Source organism: Vanessa tameamea, chromosome 23 (genome assembly GCF_037043105.1).
Source record: "Vanessa tameamea isolate UH-Manoa-2023 chromosome 23, ilVanTame1 primary haplotype, whole genome shotgun sequence".
Taxonomy (NCBI): domain Eukaryota; kingdom Metazoa; phylum Arthropoda; class Insecta; order Lepidoptera; family Nymphalidae; genus Vanessa; species Vanessa tameamea.
In genome coordinates this window covers 7,798,020-7,821,430 of record NC_087331.1, presented here as the reverse complement: position 1 = coordinate 7,821,430, position 23,411 = coordinate 7,798,020, and the positions used below count along the sequence as shown (strand labels likewise).

Sequence of the window (23,411 nt, the reverse complement as noted above, 5' to 3'; positions counted from 1 at the left end):
TTGTCTTGGGTCTGGGTGTTTGTGGTACCGTCGTTACTTCTGATTTTCCATAACAGTCAGACATTTGGTGTCAGATATAAAATGCCTATATTCCGTGAGGTTCAAGCTGGATTTTTACCAAATTTCATCAAATTCGGTTCAGTGGTGATCCACCAACGCGCATTGGAGCAGCATGGTGGAATACGCTCCAAAACCAAAAGGAGAAGAGGCCCTAGGCCAGCAATGGGAAATTTACAGGTTGTTAATGTTGTTGTAATGTTGGTTCAGTGGTTTGGCCGTGACAGCAGCAGACAGACAGAGTTACTTTCGCATTTGTAATATTAGAATAGATGAAAATGTAAACAAATAAGTATTTGGTTCCATTATATAACTAAGTATATTAGATTGATATATTTTTTTAAATCTTGTATAAGTTTTTGTTGACGAATACATAAATATCAATAATTGTCAGATTCTATTTTAATAAATTTAAATTAATGTTTGCCCTTGATATATATTGTACGACAGTATGTTTATTCGATTATTATGTAATTTGGCAAGTTGTTCTGCGTACGTAAGCTTAAGAAAATCTTCTCAGATTTCAAATATTCGTTGGGCCGTTTTGGAATTGTTCGATTTTTTCATTCGCCTTATTCTGTAATTGGGTTATTTCGTCGCGATCTCCCTTTAAATTAAATCTTTCCTCATAACTTCGCTGAGGTAATCTTACGTAACGAATTTAGTTAGCAATTTAGCTACACTGATGATTGTTAAATTGAAATCACTGGTAGCTTCTTCAGTACGTTTAAATGATGTACTTATTAAACTAAATTTGTAAGAGAATTGATGCGATATCATTGGTCGAGAGCTTGAATAATCCATGTTTATATATGATAGTAGCTGTATCCGCTAACCTAAGTTACTCCTTATTACATCAGCTATATGCCAGTTTAGGTCCCGTCTAAATAATTCCAGCTGTTCCAGAGTTTAGCGGGAACAAACAGACAGACAGACAGACAGACAAAAATTGAAAAAATGTTATTTTGGTATATGTACCGTGTATATACGTATGCATTTAGTAAAAAGCGGTTATTTTAATATTACAAACACACTCAAATTTTATTATATCTATGTATAGATTCATTATGGTTTTGCGAAAGAATGGGGTTTTAAACGTTGACGAAATGGCTATCAGAACTTAGGAAGTAAAATGAAATAAGTAGTTTGGTGGAAGGATACTATATTATAAATAAAGATGTATTACCCAAGAATTGTCTGTAGTGCACAATATAGCTGAGCTATTAGCAAATCGCGTGGCATTCATTCTTTGATTCGAATAGACTATATGAATAATTACTTATATAAAAGTGAAATATTACGTTGATCTTTTGTACGCTTTTATTTTCCTAAGATACCAACCGCTCATCGTATTGTACAAGCAGCAATACTTCGTACTGTTGGGTTCCGGTTTGAAGCGTGAGTGCATAATTGTAACTACAGATAATGGTCAACATTAACAGCCTGTAAATTTCCCACTGCTGGGCTAAGCCTCTTCCTCTCCCTTTGAGGAGATAGTTTGGAGCATATTCCACAACGCTGCTCCAATGCGGGTTGGTGGATACACGTGTGGCAGAATTTCGTTGAAATAAGACACATGCAGGTTTCCTCACGATGTTTTCCTCTTACAAATTAAGCACATGAAAATTCAGTGGTGCTTGCCTGGGTTTGAACCCGCAATCAATTAATATGCACGCATTCTAACCACTGTGCCATCTCGGCTCTCGGATAAGATAATAAGTCAGATAATGGTCATAATATCTAAATTCCCATCATTGGTATCACATTGGGCATGTAATGGATGTTTGCTATTACTTAAAGTGACAATGTCTATCGGCGGTGGTGACCACTCACCATGAGCCATATGCTACAACAGGTTCTACAACAGGATCCCAAAAAGCGTTCAAATTGTCTCTGATGCCAAATTTAAAAAAAAAATGTTAAGGAACGCTTGTGTGCGAAAGGTTATTATACAATAGTGAGTTTATGTTTGATAGCACACCTTGGGAATTAAACGATCGCCTCCTGGCTATTTCTATTCATATTCAATGTATGTAAATGATAAAATTGCCATAAAAAATGGTTCTCTGCGGTTCTGCTCAGGTCAGGGTATTTTCTTTTCCGATCCGGTGGTAGCGTTTAGTGATTCTATATTGAATAAAGGAATTTGAGTTTGAGTTTGCTAGTTTGTGAGTTTCCTAGTCTGTCTATCTGTATTTCATTATATATACATCGCCATACAAAACCGCAAATAAACTTTTATATTTAGGTACAGTAAATGTACGTTTCTGTACCGTAACAAACTATTAAATCAACCGCACATAAACTAACGTCAAATGAATATCTTCAAATGTATACAATGTACAGTGTCTTAAATATACAAACTTTGATATTCGAATCCATTAAGTAAATATATATATATAGGCAAATCTGTTTATCGTCATTAAATTTTTGGTTGTATCTATACTCAATTCCTACCATAACAGAAAAAGCCAATAAACAATATTTGACAGCAAATTGACGCGATGTCATTGGTCGAGAGCTTGATATTCTTATCGGAATTTTCGAAGTAAAATTAGTGTGTAAAAAGTTTATATTATAATATAAATAAAGATGACTATCATAAACTCTCTTAGTCGTGCACAATGTAGCTGAGTTATTAGCAAATCGCATGAAATACGTAAAGATGAGGTTTGTTTATCTTTTTTCCAACTTCCATTGGAATAGGCTACATATCCAAGCCAGTTCCGGTCGGTACCATCTCTACCGTTAAGTCGTCAATTATTTAACGACTATACTCTTAAACTATAGGTACATACCGGTAACCTGTTTAATTCGATGAAGGAACAATGAAAAAGTATAATTCAAAAGCCTTGAATAAAGTATATTTTGATTTTGATATACATAATATTGTTTTTTATCATAAGATTGTTCTTTATTGATTTTTATCTTGTACCTATATAAATACTTTGATGTCGATGGCTCATTGTACGCCCAGATGATCGAAACTGCGATTCAACGGGGAAATGCAGCTCGCAATCCTGCCGCCGTTCCATGCTGTCATAATTTTTATATTATATATTAATATTACTTCGTTTTGTATACACTTATTTTAGTCCTCAGTGTTGAAACATATACCATATAAGTGATATAACAACGTGATATAAATCAACGAAAGAGATCGCGGGCAATAAAAAATAAATAAAAAACAATTACTGCAACAAAATTTCAATCACGCATCGATTGATGACCTGTTTATTGATACTTCAGTTTATTTCTTAGGGATGTGTATTGATTTATTCCAAATAAATTTGTATTTTATGTTGTATACGTTGAAGTTTATTTTTGTTTAGCAAATGTATCTAATGTTGATGGTTACTTCAGCGCGTTGGCAATGGACGGGGTTGACCTATACAAAATGAGTTCATTGCTATGTAATTCGTGCCAAGGGCCAGACTCGTCTACCAACCCTACATATATAAGTTTAAACATTAACACGTTTCGTCTTTGAGATAGAATATGTGTATCACAAATAATGTAATAAATGTCTTTGGTTTATTAATTTAAGCGATCGTTAAAATGTTTACTCAGATTATCTTAATATTTATTAAAAGGTTTAGTAAAATATTAGCGTATCATTTTCAATTTTAAAATAAGATGACTTTATTACATATTGTACAAACTATTCTCAGCAGTCTCTCCAATTCTTATTAAAGATTACAGCTATTGATTGAGAAAGCAACATGAATCTCCTTTACTCAGCTGAAACAACTCGGTCTCGATATCAAATATTGAATTCGAACTTGTATTATGTAATTGAGAGCTTCCGATTTAAACCTTGGTGCCCATTCCCAACAGAGATAAGCCAAAGCACAGAACATATGATATTGCACATGTGTGTGAAAATGGAAATCGGAGAGAGTAGAGGAGAAGGACCAAAGTCATATACGTGTGATTTTCGAATTCAGTTCGAACAAAGATTTGTCGACATAATATCCAATAACTTTCTAACAATTTGAAAAGAGATTTAAACCCAAGACTCAAGGATCTGCAGCCTAATCATCTAGTCACTACACGATAGAGGCAAAAATACGTTGAACCCATAACCAAATATATAACTTAGAGTTATTACAAATTTATTAAAATTCAAGTTAATTTTGATTCAAGTCGGAATATTTTAAGCTAAAGTTTCGAAACGTTAATTAGTTTACAAAAGCAATGACGCGTGTACAATCAGAGTTGGTTTAAAAATAGAAATAAAATGGGGGTGATATACAAGCATCACAGTCCAAAACAAAACATGTTGGTCACACGAAGATTTAAACACATGTAATATAACCGCTGCAATTATAATAAATATGGTTTCAGCTAAGAAACTAGTTGGGGCCCGCGGCTTCGCTTGCGTTTAAGGATTTGGTCGTCAGGTGTTAATAAATAGTTTGTTTCATACCAAATATCACCTAATTCGTCAATGGTTTGGCCTTGAAAGTGCATCAAACAGACTAACAGTTACTATCGAATTTATGATATGAGTATAGATTACACCAACAAAAAACAATAAAGACGAAACTGGAGCGCGAAGGAAGTTCTTACTTTAGCCAGGAGAATTCGAAAAGTGAAGCTCTCCCGAAAAACGGTGCTGCATTCATATGCAACTATAGTATTAATATATGTAAAATATATTCGTCTGACTTTCCCTAAATATGATGAGCGGTGTTGCCAACTTACCGCCAGGTGGTTCAGTTGCTCGTCTGCCTTTATCATAAATGTACGTATATATCGCGTAGCGTATCAGCTAGGTTAATAAAAGTATCACATTATTTTCAGCTTTTATACAATCCATTTCCCAATATATACAGGCTGACGTTTTATCTACGCAATTTATGGTGTTAATTACTGACAACCGAATAACAATCCGGAATACGTTTTTTTAATTACAGGAATAAAAATAAACCTTTACTTGAAACGTCAAATTAATTAGCACTTTTCTTGTAAACGTGCATTAATTGCAAATTAAAGTCTATAAAATTTGTATATACCCTGTATTTAATTGTGTTTGTGTAACTAGTTGTGAGCTTTGCTCGCTATTTAGGGGTTGCTCGTCAGATATTAGGCATGAAAACAGTGGTTTCGCTGTGAAAGAGAAACAGACATACAGAGTTACTTTCGCATTTATAAAATTAGTATAGATGGCCGCTTTGGGAGTTAAATTTCAAGAAGGAGTTCGGGCGTTTATGTTTTAAATGTTTGGTGTAACGATTATAAAGGAAAAATAAATTAGTTCGGTAACGTGTTTTAAGTTACAGACTAAAAAAATAAATTTAAACATAGTTATAAATTGATCCAATCACAAAGGCGCACCCTTCCACGCTACTACAATAGGTAAATAGGTAATCTTATAGTCTCATTTGTATTATTTTGCTGTCTGTACTCTTATGTTAATCGATTCACACTAAGGCAGCTTGGAAACACGGGCGTCACACATGCCAATGAATGAAAAGAAATATTCCTACTATGTTTTTATTAAGACTGGCATTCAACTTTCAATGTACGACGATGTTCAATACATTTTTTTGTGTTAAATGTGAAGTATATCGCCGTAACGATGCCGAAATTAGTTTGCTTTCGGCCTGTCTGGCTTTTGTTTTTTTTCAGTTGACCAGCTATTGGAGCTTAAATGTTTATGACATCATTTAATTTGAAGCCTTTTATATGTAACGAGTTTTACAATTCGATTTTGAAGAAAAATCTTGGCTTTGCATTAAAAAAAATGTCTTTTTATGTTCTTGTTATTCGGCAAAAAAATCTTCATAATATTTTAGGGTTTGTCCTTCATAATACTTACGGATCTGTCCCGAGTTTTCGGTGAAACTGTCAACTCTTCCTATAGGTGTGTTACAGAATATTGCTAATTTTTACAAATCATATTTTTCATGCATTTCTCGCCCGATTGAGTTGTAACTTATACAGTTGAAGTGAACACTGATTTCATATATTATGTTATAGCCGTAGTCCCGGAAAATTTTAACAGGTGGCTTGATTTTTATAAGAGAATTTATATGTGTTATGCCAAAGTAATTCTGCTATCCCTTCAACTACTGAACGCTGTGGAGATAAGTTTAAGTCCCGGGGTAGGACACGGGTTACTTTTTACTTTAAAGACGTAGTTTTATAAATTTCGCGCAGGTAAAGCCGCAGGTTTATCTAGTTTATAATAAAGTAATTAAATGATAATCGAAATGCAATCGGTCGTGTCGTTACTGTGTTGCATGGTGTAAAGTTGAACTTGTTTATAGTTTGTAAAGTTTACGGCCCTTGGGAGGTAATAACGGTTTCTGTATTGAAAGTGGTGCGTGTTACGACGTTATCGAGGTCACATTAAGTAATATGCTATTCATTTGTGTCATGCATAGGAAAAACTGTCATTTTATGACGACCACGCATATTTAGGTTCTTCAATTTTTAATTTTTATGGGAATAGTCGTAATGAAATGATTCGTGTTAATTATTTTTATTCATAAATTAATATTATATACGTTATAGTATAATAGTAAAAACCTCTCGATAATTCAAACCAAAATAATTCTCAAAATTTTAATAATTATTAGTCGTACTAATTAATTTACTGATTCATTTAAGCGCATTGGGATAACTCGATTTTGAAATGTCTTCTTTGTTACTTTTCTGTGATAAATGTTTTGCTAAACAAATGTTATATATTATTTTTGTTTTAACAAAATAATCAATTAGACTTAATATATTTACGCACATAATTGTATTCGATAGACATATTATTTGCACAAATCTTGCGACGACCGCAACACGTGCGAACCAAGACAAGCACTAAGATTTCATCTCCTTAATTTGTATTAAGAACTCAGCTTCTAGGCGGTGAAGAAAAATAATTACGAAACCTACACGTGTTACTTATGGTACTAATTAATTAATTTGACCATTTTATTTAACCTACCATAAAAACAATATGGTAGGTTTTGGTGGGTGGTCAAACCACCACACATTGACATCGACGCTGTAAGAAATATTAATTAATCCTTATATCGCGATGAAGCTACTATGTTATATCCCTTGCGCCTGTTACTGGCTCACTCCTCATGCTTCAAACCGTTACACAACACTACTAAATTTTGTTCTTTGTTTGATTTTGTTACAGAACAGCGCGCCGATGTGGGAGGAATTTATTTCAAAGGCGACCAAACTTCATTCTGCTCTCAAGTATGTATTTACTTGTAACTATAACTTTTCTTTAGTAACATTTGCATCGAAATCATACGAATCAATAGATATAATTAATATTTTTTGTCGCATATACTTCAGTGTATGAAATTTAAATTAAAAGCAAAATAAATAAATTAATGTTTCTCAATGTGTTTGTGCTATATTATTTCCAACGGCGCTTAAGCTTTAAAAGGATTACCATGAAATGCTTTCATTTTATGAAACTCAACAAGACACGACTGACTTTTTATTAATATTATGTATTCGAATAGTGAATGTTTTATTCCTTTATATAAAATTCTGTTCGATGTTTTATAATTATAAAATTATTATCTTTATTTCTTATCAGATCAGCGCTGGTAGCAATAGCTGCTTTCCTCGATGCTTTTCAAAAAATTGCAGATGCAGCCACTAATGCAAGGGGTAAGCGTGAATTTATACATGTTAAACTTATCCAAATTAATTATTAATACTTATTAATACGATTAATTTCATTCAAACGTTGTCTTCTTTTTTTGTTAGATGTTGCGCTTTAGGTATTCTTGTCCACATATGTTTTATCAATGATTTTTTTACGAGAAGCGATTTCGTCGGAGAGTTCATTGACCCAGTTCGGGTCATCTGTTAACACAATTTAATAATAATTTGGTATTGATATGATTTGATAGTTTCTTGCCGTTTCGTCTCGCTGTAGGCTTTCCGAAACGGCGTTAGAGTTAAAATATTGACGATTCATAAATGCCTTATTTTAAAGTTAACTTGAATAAAATACATTTGATTTGTTTTGATTTCGTTACGATTTTACCGATTTAACGGTTATTTATAAAATACTGTAAAATTTATTTTTTATTTTTGTCGAATTTACACGTGATTCGTTCCTAAATACTTTTAGTTTGAGGATATTTAATTAAATAAAACTTGCTATTGCACACCTATGTGAAGTCAGTATTTTATATAGTTTATATTTAAATACAATATAGAAGACTTTTTATTAAAAATTATATTCGTAATTATAAAGTAAAATTAGTCATAAATTTATATCTAAAATATTAATAATCTCATCATAACTATTAAATAAGCTATATGTACAGGTTTTCCATTACATTACATTATTAATTAATAATAAACTTTGGTACTGAGCTATAATCAAATTTAGGTAACGGCTTAAATGTATCCAACTATGCCGTGATGCTTCCATCCATAACGCCCCTTATCCAGTCAACGTATTTAAAGACGTTAGTGTACACAGCCGGCACCCCCTCCGTCCCGCACATCTCTCTCCCATAGCTCACAACTCCCACTGCGTAATAAATTTGATTTTTTTCATACATCAATGGTCCGCCGGAGTCGCCGCTACACGAATCTTTACCCTTAATACCGCCAGCGCAAATCTGTGTGTCCAGTATTTCATTCCCTTGGACTTTTATACATTGATCCGTTGGCATGAACGGCACCATGACTTGGAGCTTTACTTCGTTCCTTATGGCATTGTCGTTTCCCCAGCCGGCGACGGTGAAATTTGTGTTCTTATTGAACTCATTCATGTAGTTTGCTGGAGGTAGACAGATTGTCTTTATGAAATCTGGAAAGCAATGATATTTTTTGTAAAGTTAATGTTGTAAATTAAAAATAATTTGATTAAATAATCATAATTAAATTATAGGCATTTGCATAATATTGTCGATGAATGATCTTTGCTATTGATTTTAACTACTTGGTGGTAGGACTATGTTCACTACTATTTGTACTACGGTTTGGTACTACTCATCACATATTCTACCGCGAAATAGAATTTTTTGTACAGCAACAGTAATGTTGCGTTCGGGTTAGCCAATGCAATAGTTTCAAAGTGACCCATTTGCCAGTTTATCTGCTTAGTTTAAATTAATAATAAATATATATTTTTTTCCAATATAGCTCTACGGATCTGAATGATACTATTTGTAAACATGAAATATGTCGAAATTATGCTAGATACTTGAAATAGACAATAGTTTCTTCTCTTACCGCTAAATGTTGCCCTGTGCGTCATCTCAATGACTCCAATGTCATTAATTCGCAAGGCTCTATTAAAATCTGGATGTTTGATTACATGTTTAACAGGAATTATTGTAACATTAATTGAATCGGTACCGCCTCCATCTATTTCAACATAATCGGTTGGATAAGATGTTATATTGTACTCCGCGAGACGTACCTTTACTCTGAAATTGAATGAAATATTTATAGTTTTCCTGTCGGCATAGTATTGTTATCAAGGAGTCGGGTTTCCGTTTTACCGGACTATGTGATTGAGGGAAAGCAGAGTGCACCTGCATTTGCTCACACACAATATAATAAAACTGGCGCAGATGGTTTGCCTTTGAGATGTGCCGACCTTTCGGCATAAGACATTGGCATTGAATATAAATATCTCAGTATTTTTTATTTCTAAAATTTGTTTACTTACGGTTTACCAGACGATCCCGCTAAACAGTGCGCAGCTGTTAACACAAATTTAGCACTGATTAGGCTTCCACCACAAGCCAAAGCTCCTCCCGCGTACTCCAATAAAGCCAACCACGGGTACTCGTCAATATTCGTTGGACCACCGCCTAAAAACAGCCAAAAAATATACTATTATACATTTATCAATTGTAAATTATCTGCTTGTGACTCTTTGTGATTATGAAGAAGATTAGACAATGCTTATGCTTTGGAGTAAAAACGAACACAAGAGAAAGGATTATCGAGGATCTAACAAGATCCTATTCAACCTCTTTGTGTCGAGTTTAGTTTTGAAAATAACATTCAACCTAAAAAAAAATTAGTTTGAACTTTCTTTATTGTCATTCTTGATTTTGAAATAAACCTTTCGACGAGAAAGCGGAATTGGATCAAATTGAAATCATATCAAATTATTCATTAATCAAGTGGGCTCATATAAGAAATTTCGAATCTTCATGTTGAAGAGTTGAATTAAAAGCTACCACCGGTTCAGGAAGTAGATTCAACCGAGAAGAACGGGCAAGAGAGTCAGTAGTTTCACTTTAATTAATTATAGTGCGTCAATGAAGTACAATTCCTTTTTTACATATCTTGGAATATCTAACCTGATTTGAACCGCTTGGATATAATTAATAATTAATTAATTTTGATAATTGAGCTCACCGGAAATTTTATTTGCATTAGATGAATCCACCCCACAAGTCCCCTGGTAATCTTTTATCCTAGGTCCATATTCGATTCCAGTATCCAATGTCAGAGGCACCGGGCTGAGGATTGGTTTGATTGGTGGTTTTCGTGTCACTTTATTTGTAAATAAAACAGGTGAATCAGGGAATATCACAGGGTTCGGTTTGAAACTTGACCATACCGACTCAGATGGGCAGCATACCTGTAAATTGACATCTAAATATAACATACATATGTTTAAATGGGTAATAATTATAAGTTCTATAATTATATGACATAATATAATATATGACAGATACCAATAACAAAAATAAGGGTTTTATTTATATTTTAAAGTTTTAATATAACAAGTAATAATAAATATTAATAGGGATAAATTTATCGTTTTATTCATAAACTCAAGGATTTTCCCATAGATTAAGGTTTTTTCTACAGCTTTAATGAGCAAACTGGTATTTGGTTGACTGATGATGTCTTAACTATTGTATTGTAACCCGTTAGAACAAGTAAATCTTGGTATATCAGAACTTTTTGGGTTAAAACCCAGTAAGGAAATACCCATATTACTGTCGTATTCCATATTATATCGAGTGATAATAATTATTGTGATTTGAAAATATCTCTGTGTAATCATGAAGTACATACTGTTTTGTATTGATAACTAAAAAAAAATATTTACTTACAATAAGCAAATTGATCTCGTCTCTCACTCGTGAAATACTGTTACATGTCGATAAGTGTAAACTATATATTTTTTTAATTATCACAGTCAATGGCTTTATTTTATTTTTAACTAGGAATAATAGTATTTGTAAAGCTAGCCAGAAGAAAATGTATAAATGCATTGATTTACCTTTAGTTTTGGGCTGTCCTTGCTACAGATAGATTGTTGAATGAATAGATGTTCTTTTTCTGTTTTCGGTTTTTTCAGGTACAAGTCGTTTAGGGGTTGGCATTTTGTGATCTGAAGACACAAGCCCGCGTCTCCATTTGGTACCTTACATTGTTTATCTGAAAGATAAAATTTAGTATATAAACATTTCATAGATATAAAATAAAATTGTTGCGCCTTATTCAATTTACCGAGCAATTTCGTTATCTGACAATTTGATAAATTTAGATATATAGCTAGATAATATAGCTGTAAAGCAGTCCCATCGCAATTCAATTGGTACTTTTAATAAGTTTTTATCATAAGAACATTTGAGACCGTACTCAAGGCTAGTTTATGAATTCGATAGTTACATTTTTAATTAATATAGAATGTTTAAGATGTGGAATGAATATTTTACTCCGTATGACTTTAAACATCATATATATTCTCGGTTAAGTAAAGGGTACATAAAGCCATATCCATACAAATTAACGCCAAGACGTTTTGATGCAATGTCTATCTGAAAACTACTATACTAATATTATTCTGAATGGTTGGTAGATTTTTGAAGATTTTTAATTATGACTAATGAAAAAGCTTATACGTTTCGAGGAAAACGTTTGATATGGTAAAAATTATTAACATTTTTGTAAGAAAGAGTCACTGTTTATTTTTACTAAATTAAATCGTTTTAAAGGTCAATGACGCTTTTTTAAGTTTTCAAAATCATATCGTGTGGCCTATAACAGGTCCTGACAGATCTGAGACTGATTAAATTTAACCAATTATGATCAAAAGGAAAATTGCACACACAAAGAACCAGACCTATGTGGTTTGCTGCAAACGTTAAAGTTAATTATTAACTTTTGTGTTTTCGTTTTATATATTTCTTTTATGTGTAAAGTTACATAATAATTTGCTTCAGTAATACAAACAAAAAAAATTAATACTATTATGAGATGTCACTGCGAATTAATTATACTTCCTTATTTACTTTTCTTTAATGCCTGTATGCGTGTGTGCGTGTGCGTGTGTGGAAAATAGTACATACATACATACATAATTATACATAAATATTTAATTCACTTTTAATTTTATATTTAGTTATTCTGGATTATAAGCTGGCAGTCTCTGACAGGATCCTAGTTGTCTTTTTTTTTGTAACACCGTGTATATAATAAAATGCTCTATTTAATTATTAGGTATTAAATAAATTATTTATTATGTAAATAATAATTATTCACGTGCTCGTGGGTTTCACGCTAGTGCTCTTAAGATATTAATGTCTGATTGACTTAATGTATCGTTTTCCTTCCGAATCGTTTTGTATAGTTAATACGGTTAATACGATATAAACTGTTCATATGTAACAAAGATATCATTTAACATTTACAGTACAGATAAAGCCTTACTTGGTGGTAGGGCTTTGTGCAAGCCCGTCTGGGTAGGTACCACCCACTCATCAGATATTCTATCGCCAAATAACAGTACTCTCTATTGTTGCGTTACGGCTAGAAGGGTGAGTGAGCCAGTGTAATCACAGGCACAAGGGACATAACATCTTAGTTCCCAAAGTTGGTGGCGCATAGGTGATGTAAGGAATGGTTAATATTTCTTACAGCGCCTTTGTCTATGGGCGGTGGTGACCACTTGCCATCAGGTTGCCCATATGCTCGTCCGCCAGCCAACCATAAAAAAAAGGCTTTTTAGGAATTTACAGGACTTTCAATTACCTATTATGTTCATAAACAGATCGGTTGGATGTAGCTTAGTTCATTTTACAGATCAAATAAGTCAACGACAGTGCGTATAGACTATAAATATTTATTCAAATTACAGTACAGTCAGAGAGAGACGTATTTATATGAAAAATGCTTAGCGTATGAAATGTTGCGTACATATACATTTCTTTCTATCATGAGTAAATTGGTATTTGAAAGAAGACAAAGCATTATGTTAAAGTTAGTATACCTTGAATTGTAATGGGGTCAAAGTGCAATTGGTAATTTTTAATAAAATTATATTACAGTTAACTATTATGGTAAGTTTCTCCTAGATTTTCGGTCAATTTTATTTTAAAAAAAAATATATTTAGTCAAATATTTTAATGAGATCTTCACACCTCCAATGTAACTTACAACGCTACAAAAAAGTTCTAAATAAAAAAGTCTGTATAACAAAACAGAATTATAAAAACGACTTTCCTAACGTATAAAAGTATATATTAAATATTAATATTATGGTTTTGAAATATGAATCTAAGTGTAAAGTGTATATTATCTACATTAATAATTTCGTACAGGTCTACGATAGACCTGATCGAAACCTATCCACAATTATATATATATAAATAAATAAATAAATATTGGGTAACATCACATACATTACTCTGATCCCAATGTGAGTAGCTAAAGCACTTGTGTTATGGAAAATCAGAAGTAACGATGGTACCACAAACACCCAGACCCAAGACAACATAGAAAACTAATGAACTTTTTCTACATTGACTCGGCCGGGATCTAACCCGGGACATCGGAGTGGCGTACACATGAAAACCGGTGTACACACTACTCGACCACGGAGGTCGTCTTAAAATTACAATGATTTTTAATCGACATCATATATCCGCAAAATTCGTATAATCGAGATAATTATGTCGATTTTAAATCCACGCAATTCAATGACATGACAGTTTAACGGGCGGCCATGTTTGTCGTTTACGGGTGCGCTCAGAATACTGTGTAAAGTATATATATATATATATATATAACAATCATAAATATTCACCACCTTACATAGAAAATATAGATGTTTGATAATCATAATGTTTATAAAAAGTAAATGTATGTGTTTAGTTTTATTTGTTTCATCAGAGGGAAGCCGGCTTTTTATCAAATATTATAAATAAATGTATTAATCCTACCTACATACTGTTACAATATCTGACGTCACCGTTATCTGACGTCATATTACGTACTATATTGCTCGATCTGCGTTATTAATTATGAATATGTTACAAGATCAAGTACGATTATGCTATTTATGTAACATAAAACATAGTACTACTACGTGGTACATAGCGATTAGCAAATGAGACATGTTAATCTGTTCCAGATTATATGTATAAGAATACTTTACTATATATAGTATTTGAATATTATATATATATATGATTAATTAGAAATTGTAACCTTTGTTTTATAAAACTAGTTAGATTCGTATAGATATATAATAACTCTTTTAATGTTTTTCTTTTTTTTTAAATTCTTGTGTTATAGTCTACTCACACGTATTGTCCCGTGCACACCACGGCAAGGGATAATACGTGTTAGGAGATAATATCCTCCAGTTGTTTGGTACAGTTTAATGTTCCTTTCAAATATATATCTTGTGATATATGTAGATGGTCGGGCAAATGGGCTACGTGGTGGTAAGCCATCGCTAAAAAATATTAACCTTTCCGTATATCGCCATTGCGCCGCCAGCTTTGGCAACTAAGATGCTATGTACCTTGTGATCCCTGATATCATACCGGAACATAACAATAATAAGTATTACTATTTGTTCGGAGAATATCTAATGAGTTGATGATACCTACCTAGCAGGGCTTGCACAAGGCTCTACCATCAAAATGAAAAATGTTTTCGAATTACTTACAAATATATGTTTAAAACAGTACTATATATTGTGTAGTATAATTTAGTATCTGATCTGTTATTCGAAGAAAATAAATATGTATTTCGATAAATCTTTTGTATGATTTGTCTTAATTTACTTCTTACGTTTTTAATTGGTCGAAGCTAAATGCCTATATATATCAAACAATATATAAAAATATATATATATATATAAGTAATGTTAAACTTACATGCTCCGGAGTAATGCGATAGATACAATACGTATAAAGAAACGACACTTATTTTAATAAGGAATTCCATTTGCACAAGGAAAATCAGAAACCAGTCTGACGCGTAAGCACACAGCCGAGCAACTGATTCAGGTTTTATACGCCAAACAAACTTTAAAGTCTACATCTTAATAATAATTAAGGAAAAATAAAAATTTTACGTTCCCCACGATGCGTAATAAAATTGTCGTTTGATAATTCAAAAGTTGTTTTGTTGTAACGTATAAGTATATTATTTTATATAAAGCTAGGATAAGAAAGGAATTTATTTATTTATCTTAAATTCTTATAAAAATATTAGATTCTTCATTCATATAGTTGTCTCATTGGTCAGAGTATTCTATCAGATCCTTAATCAGAATATGTAGGATGTTCCTGGAATTCTATTTAATGGCTATTAATAATAAATGATGTTTAAATAAATGGAAGAAGAGACAATGGGACTGACGAGTCCCAATATTACATAAGAAAAAAAAAGTTGTCTCATAAAACGTTTTTGACTTGAAACTGCCACGGGTACTTTTATACCGTTTTAAGCATACAGTTTATTTCAAAGAATTACAATTAAATCTTTATATGTCCTACCTAGAAATCAACAAACAAACAGCAATAAGTTTTGTTGCGTTCCAGTTTAAAACGGTTGTGAGTGAGCCCGTTTCGTTACAAGCACAATATATATAACATCTCGTGATTGGTTGGCGCTATGTATAAAAACTTGGGTCAATATCAGTTCAATTAAGAAGTATGAATTGCACTGTATCTCGTTATATGTACATACATACGTGTTATATCTTTTGCTCATTTTTCGTTTTTGTTTTGTTTTTTTTTTTTTCACTTTTGTTATTGTAGCCAGCAATAGTAATTAATAGTTTAATTAGCATACAGTGTTTGCTTTTAAATTATTTTACATAATCTATGGATGTATATAATTGTACATTTATTTAAGAATGACAAATGTAAGAATCACTAGCAAACTTATTGAATAAATAAAAAACATGTATAAATTAATATGTTATTTTGCTTTATTCAATAATAACTGCACATACAAATTGTCCTTGCATTTAGTTCATCGTTCTAGTGTTTTGATTGACTTTAATTTTTATGCTTCTATTTCAGCGAGTAATCGTTATTGATGCGAATGTACGATTCTTATTGTCTTCTGGTGTTATTTTTTTAATCATTTTGCGACTTTTTTTATAGACCCAATTGAACCCAAAGGCACACTTTGTTTTAATAAAATAAAGTTTAAGTATATCGTTTTACATTTTAATTAATTATATAAATAATTTATTTAGATTCGATCATAAAAATCTTTTATGTTCTTGTGATGTCATCATCTTAATTGAACGTTCGTTGTGAATCAATGTTACAGTAAGTAACGTTGTACACCAAAAAAACCCAGTACAAAAATAATCAAACATAATATATCTTTATAAATAAGCATCTCAATTTAAGTGTCAGTAGCTAAACGGCTCTTGGGCCGCATGTTAATGTTAAGGACGTCCAACTCGTCAACGCCCACTTCTTGTCCAATCTAGCACAAGTTTCACGATTTACACTAGGAGAAACTATGTTTTCTTGCGAACAGTTAAATAAAGAGAAATTTACAAAATAATAAAATATAATGTACCGACTACCGTGGAAACCGACTGTCATGGTATGGGCATGTTATGCGGAGGAATGAGGACCATGTTGTGAGAAAGGTTTTGAAAATGGATGTGGATGGATATAGAGGTAGGGGAAGACCCAAGAAACGATGGATGGATTGTGTGAAAGACGATATGGTTAGAAAGAATGTTACTAGTGAGATGACGCCCGACAGAGAAGTATGGAAGAAGAAGACATGCTGCGCCGACCCCAAGTAAAATTGGGATGAGGGCAGGAGGATGAAAATTTAATGTACGTATAGGTAACGACATGTTATATGTACGGTGTATGTATATATATTTATTGCGACAGAAATTTCAATTTCCTTCATTCAATTGGGATCATAGAAGCCTTTGACTCATCGTGTAAAACTACGAAATAAAATGTAAAACTACCGGTTCGGAATTAAAAATTCTACTGAGAAATAAATTAACTCAGTACTCTTATCTATAATTTGTATAGGTACATATGTTTTTAGAAGTGATTTTAAGAGTTGCGTGGGTTTGACTTAAGGGAGAGGGACTATACCAGTCCTTTTCTTTTATTCAAGTTGAATGCCTTTAACAGTGGAACATTAAAGTGTAATGAGGGTTTGATTGTATTTATATTAATACTTTGTAATGAGTGAATTAAAAATGAATATTAGTTTACAATCACCATCGCGTAATTATAATAGGATGATTGTAGGTGTTTCTATATATGTATTTGTTTATTAATGTTGCAATATAGACAGGAAGTAAGATGATGCTGTCACGATCGATTTGGCACACAGCCAATCCCAAAGGAGTTCAGCCAACTATGACGTCATATATCCTATACTATAGTGTAAGAGTTTGTGCGTAAACAAAGATGCAATCTCATTATCTGATGAGACGGTAAATCCGATACGACCAGAAGGACTTATGTGCATTCCGTGGCACGTCTAACTCCCACACTCTTAGACGGGGCTTTTACTACGAATTTTTCAACAGAAAACGCATAAATTATTATTGTGCCGTTCTGGTCTTCGAAGCCACGATTTGAAGAATCTCGTTTTTTTGGCCTTATGTGTAGCCACTAGACCAACGAGGCGATCATCCTGATATAGAATATTATAAGTTTGTGAAGTGTGAACCATTTCTTACGTTGTTAATTGACAACTATTGGTTCTTAGGTATTAACTGTTCCTATATTTTGGATATGATTTAAATTAGGTATAGGAAGGGAAATAATTTGGATTTAAATATTTAATATTATGACTCGTTATTGTATAGGCGCAAACGCAAGTTACTTTAGCGTTTTCAATTCAGATTATTATAAAACAAAAGACAGTTAGGACGTGCGGAACATTATTGTGAAGAAACAAAAGCAAAAGCAAAATCGAATACAATTTCATTTCGAGGTATTAACGAATAGACGCGTGGTTTCGCGTTACCGTATAGGTTGCACTCTATCTATAGGTTTTCACATTCTATATTACGATAAACACCCTATGTGGTGGTGGTGGTGGTATTTCACTATGTGGCTTTGTGCAAGCACGTCTGTGAAGTTACGAACACTCATCAGATATTCTACCGCTAAAATGTAATACTTAATATAGTTGTGTTCCGATTTGAAGGGCGAATAAGCCAGTGTTACTACAGGCACAAGGGACATGTCGTCTTAGTTCCAAAAGATATCGGCGCATTGGCGATATAAAAAATGATTAACATTCCTTGCAGTGCCCATGAATTTGGGCGGTGATGACCATATACCATCAGGTGGACAACTTGCCCGTCCGCCTATCTATAATATATTTTAAAAAATGGCGATTCCTAATAATCGTGAGTAATACAAATATTTAAATAAATAAACATCTTTATATATATATATATGTATATAAAGTAGCTTAACAACTTGTTTGTCGTATATTCAGGATTAATGCTTTTATTTGGAAGTCAGCTCGTGATCGCGTCCGGTGCAAAGCTGTCGAAGCGTCAGTCAAAATAAAAATAGATAGTCACGATCGCGGCTATAATAAATAACCTAATGTAATAAATAAATGTAATGTTTAATATTCTTCGCGGCAGCTCAAATTTGTCAGGACGAAGAGCTGCCTACAATTTTTTCACATATTAAGTTTTTTAAGTATCCTGTTATTGGGTCTTAATAATGTCGTCTCATTCAGAAATGGTGTGTGCGATTTACACGGTATACAAGTCAAGATAATTTTAAAATTAAAAAATTATATCTCATTTTCGTCACCGATTCGCATCGCGGCAACTAACTCCTTTTACCAAATTGTATCTAAAAATAATTAAAAATAAAAGGGCGTCTAAGTCAGTTACTATGTAGATATATAGTTACTGGATTAGACGCCCTTTCAATGACAGAATACGTATACTCCCATACGTAAACAAACTTTGCAATAGTATAATTTTTTTGCATTACAAACAGTTCTTGATTAATAGTTCTTGGTCAATTCAAGGTTTTAATTGATTATTATTAATGGTTATTATTCCTCGTGCCGTTGGAACAGGCTATACGTAATGACACTATCCACGGACCCATCTAAAGATATATGGTCAAAAGTGTGTGATGTCAATCAGTCTTTATATAGATGATAAAAAAGCGTGGAGCTAATACTTATTGATTTTCAGGCAGGATATATTATATATAATTGTATTTAACTAACATATCTTTGTTTTTTTTTAAATGTTGGAAAATTATAAATGTATATATTTATATGTCGGAGGAGCAGGATGCCGAACAGTTGGGTTCGGGGATTGATCCGACATTTGGAAGAATCATAATAATATCAAAGGATTACAATAATTCATCTCGATTAAGAGCAAATGGGTTTGCAAGCAACCATCGCATTCGAGTCGCTTGTCAAAACATAACGACTCGCGTTGCTATGACACTTACTCCTTTCGGGGTGACCCGCTCTTAAAAGTAAATCAGCCTTGATGGCTGATTATTGCCAACTACTCGATTAATTAATTATCCAAATCAACAACCAAAGTAACCGCGCCCCATTATATATAATAAAATTCCGCAGACATTTTTAACTTTGCCGTTTCATAAATTCAGATCATTTGTAAAAAAATACATTGGTAAACAATGCATATTATTCGATACAAGATTATATAGATGATAAAAAAGCGTTGAGTTAATGCTTGTTGACTTCCAGGCAGGAGACATAACATACATATATAATTGTATTTAACTAACATGACTGTATTTTTAGATGTTGAAAAAGAGTAAGGACTGAGTTACTTGCCGGTTCTTCTCGGTAGAATCTATATTCCGAGAACGGGTGGTAGCTTTACTTAAAATAGTTTGTTAAATGACGACTCAAAAGTGCTTGTAAAAGCCTACTTGAATAAAGTATATTTTTATTTTGATTGAGGTTCTTGCAAGTTCTTCTCGGTAGAATCTACCTTTCGAATCGGTGGTAGGTTTACTTTTAATATAGTGCTGTAAAGTGAAGATTTAAAAGTACTCGTAAAAGTCTACTTCAATAAAATATATTTTGATTTTTGAGTGGATTCATGTTATATTGACACTTCACTGTATATCATTGTACATGTGTTGGATTCAACGTTGCAAAAACAAACATACAATCACAATGGTTAATTAATGCGTTTTTCCCCAATACAATTGGAAGTTACTAATAATAGTATTTATTTAATGATATGACGTTAGAGTTATATATTATACAATATTGTATAACATCGGGCGGTTACTGATACTTCGCAAATACAGTTTTTAAAACTAGCTGCTCGTGCCGGCTTCGCTCGGCTATGTTACAAATTCAGTCACAAATGATTTTGCGTAACTTTAACCGAGTAAGCATTGCAAGCAACGGAACTTTCGTTTTTATATGCATGTGGCAGAATTTCGTTCAAATTAGATGCATGCAGGTTTCCTCAAGATGTTTTCCTTCACGGCCGAGCACGAGATGAATTATATGCACAAATTAAGCACATGAAAATTCAGTGAAATGCACGCGTTCTAACCACTGGGCCGTCACCCATCTAAGACGTAAGACTAAGACTAAGACCACTCAAATGTTTTTAAGTTGCTGATTGCTACGACGCGAGGTCTATAGTTGTTTTCATAAGCCATACTGCTATTATAAGTGCGAATGTACCTCTATTTGTTACCTCTACACGCTTAAGCCGTTGAACCGATTTGGATGAAATTTGTTATGGAGATGGTTGGAGTTCCGGATTAGTTTTAATCGCGGAAATCACCCCTCAAGGGTGTGAAAAGCGGGATTTTAGTTTGTTTGGATAATCAATCATTTGTTAAGTAATGTAAAGTAAATATAATCACTAAATTTAAAAAGTTTATTAAGACTATAAATTCATAAATAAATTTTATTATTCATTAAAATAATACTTTTTAGAAAGAAACGCCTCGATTTAGGATCGGGTTCCATCACAGGACACTAATTATTGTAAAAAACAGCATTGTAAATCTGTTTATTGAAAAGAGCAACTGCGAGTTTCTTGCCGTTTCTTCTCTGCTTTCCGAAACGGTGGTTGAATTTGATTTGATTTGAATGAATATAAAACTTATTTTAGTCCAACTTAATTTATATAATGTCTGTGAATATTTGGCCAATCAGGTTGGTGCACTGTAAAGTTATGTAAATATCGCGCGGGTAAACTCGCGAGGTCAGCTTGTTTATAATATATTATTGTTACTCAGAACTTGTTTGTCTTATAAATAATAAATCAATTGAATTGAATTTAAGAATGACCGCTCAGGCTTTGCAAAACAGGATAGATTTTATTTCTGTACATTGATGGGTTTTCTTTTTTCTTTATCTATTATTTGTGTTGAATTATTGTGACATTTTATCGATGACGCATAATCCCTGTTTAAGACAAGATTTTCATGATTAATAGTCATTCCGTCGCACGAACACTAATTACACTAACTTAAAAAAAAACCAGAACAACCGAGTATTTCACTCAACTAATTTCACATTTGCTTTAATTCTTAACTCCTGGCACAAACTTCACCGAAATTAAAAAGGTCTTTTTATACAAAACAATAATTAATATTATAGAAATCAATGATATCGCAACAGTTCAATGTCAAAGTTTTTCATTTTCCTTTATTCCATCTATAGTTGGTTCTGGACTGGTACCTGTTCCATTAGGTAGTTATATACAACCTGTAAATTTCCCATTGCTGGGCAAAGACTGCCTCTCCATTGCGGGTTGGTGAATTCACATGTGGCAGAATTTCGTTGAAATGCAGTTCCCTCACGATGTTTTACGAGCACAAGATGAATTATAAACACAAATTAAGCTCATGAAAATTGAGTGGCTTGCCTGAGTTTGAACTCATCAAAAATGATGATTTTTGATGAGGTTAAGATTTACGCGTTCTAACCACTGGGCCATCTCGGCTCTTTAGCTCAAAGCATGAAGACGAATACAAGTAAATGCTTCAACTCAAATCAACGGAATGGAAGTTATTGTCACTCTGTTCTCTCGGATCGTGTCTCTTGGGGAAACCATTTGTTACAAGGGCAAACACATTTCGATTAGAACATGAATTTCTGTTGGGTCGTGTCTATTTTAATTACAATTAAATGTTTTAAAATTAAAATATAAAAAGAACAGACAGAACAGACAAAAAGACAGACCTTAAGCTACAATATATTATCCTAAGTTTTAAGAAGAAATGACATTTTATGTAGTTATAAATAAATTTCAGGAAGGACCATTGAACTTGGCACCCATTTAGATCTCACTTCTTTTGTCGTTGAAGTCAACAACAAAGGTATTTATCATAATATTGGACTTGGCTCTCATTTTTACATTTACATATGTTTTTGATGGGATTACTAGTTGTCGTCCTCAGCTTCGCTCGCGTTTTATTGATTAGTCATCGGGTGCTAGGCATAAAGAAGTAAGCTATGACCTACTTTATATAAATGGTGATTAAGTTGTATATTTATATGTAAGTCACAAGTATTGCGGTTAACATTAGGCACGAATGTGTAATATACTATCCCCTCATTTGATTTGCACAATATATAATATGATGAAGAGTGTTAATACATTTGTCTTGGAATAATTTAAACATGATAAATATTTCGTCTAAATTTTACGTAAAGTTTAAAAAAAAAACACGTCTTATGCTAAATCAATACTAATATTATAAATGCGAAAGTAACTCTGTCTGGCTACTACGATAAGCTTGAATTCGTAAGTAGGCTACGTTTTACTATCAGTCCTTAAATCGCTCGAGAAGCCGCTGATGACAGTTACTTAAAAATATGTACGAAACTCGACGATGACGATGCATTCATTGTATTTATTTCAATATATTTCCGTGTTGCATCTAAGCCCAGGTGAGGTTAGGTTCGTCCTGTCTCGCTTGGCATAGATTATATTGTGATGTCATATTAAATTTAGCATTACGGATATGACTTGCACAATATTGCGCCGAATAATTTACAAATGTATCGAGTTTCGTATTAAATGGGTCCAATTAAAATATTCCGAAAATATATGATTCATTTTACGTAATGTTTCGTGCCGATTTGTAATG

General features: G+C 32.7%; 2 protein-coding genes across 3 annotated transcripts in view; one reads left to right on the top strand and one right to left on the bottom strand.

Annotated features, from left to right (window-relative positions):
• The window catches only part of Mim (missing-in-metastasis), a 201,281-nt gene that overhangs the window by 74,449 nt on the left and 103,421 nt on the right, over window positions 1-23,411 (top strand). For both annotated transcript variants that reach the window (XM_064218632.1, XM_064218631.1), the window contains exons 2-3: window positions 7,208-7,269; window positions 7,622-7,695. In XM_064218632.1, the coding sequence (XP_064074702.1) occupies window positions 7,208-7,269; window positions 7,622-7,695 (136 nt within the window). The remainder of the gene's footprint in view (window positions 1-7,207; window positions 7,270-7,621; window positions 7,696-23,411) is intronic.
• LOC113397778 (phenoloxidase-activating enzyme-like) lies at window positions 8,272-15,344 on the bottom strand. Its single transcript, XM_026636235.2, has 6 exons — window positions 15,189-15,344; window positions 11,300-11,457; window positions 10,423-10,648; window positions 9,722-9,866; window positions 9,280-9,476; window positions 8,272-8,854 (listed from the first exon to the last, which is right to left on the bottom strand). The coding sequence occupies exons 1-6, from the start codon at window positions 15,256-15,258 to the stop codon at window positions 8,451-8,453; spliced, it is 1,200 nt and encodes a 399-aa protein (XP_026492020.2). The 5' UTR covers window positions 15,259-15,344; the 3' UTR covers window positions 8,272-8,450.

Coding starts and splice junctions, on each gene's coding strand:
- LOC113397778 (XM_026636235.2), bottom strand. CDS start 15,258: ATGGAATTCCTTATTAAAATAAGTGTCGTTTCTTTATACGTATTGTAT. Junction 10,649..11,299: donor AGGACAGCCCAAAACTAAAG/GTAAATCAATGC, acceptor GTCAATTTACAG/GTATGCTGCCCATCTGAGTC. Junction 9,477..9,721: donor GCGGGATCGTCTGGTAAACC/GTAAGTAAACAA, acceptor ATTCAATTTCAG/AGTAAAGGTACGTCTCGCGG.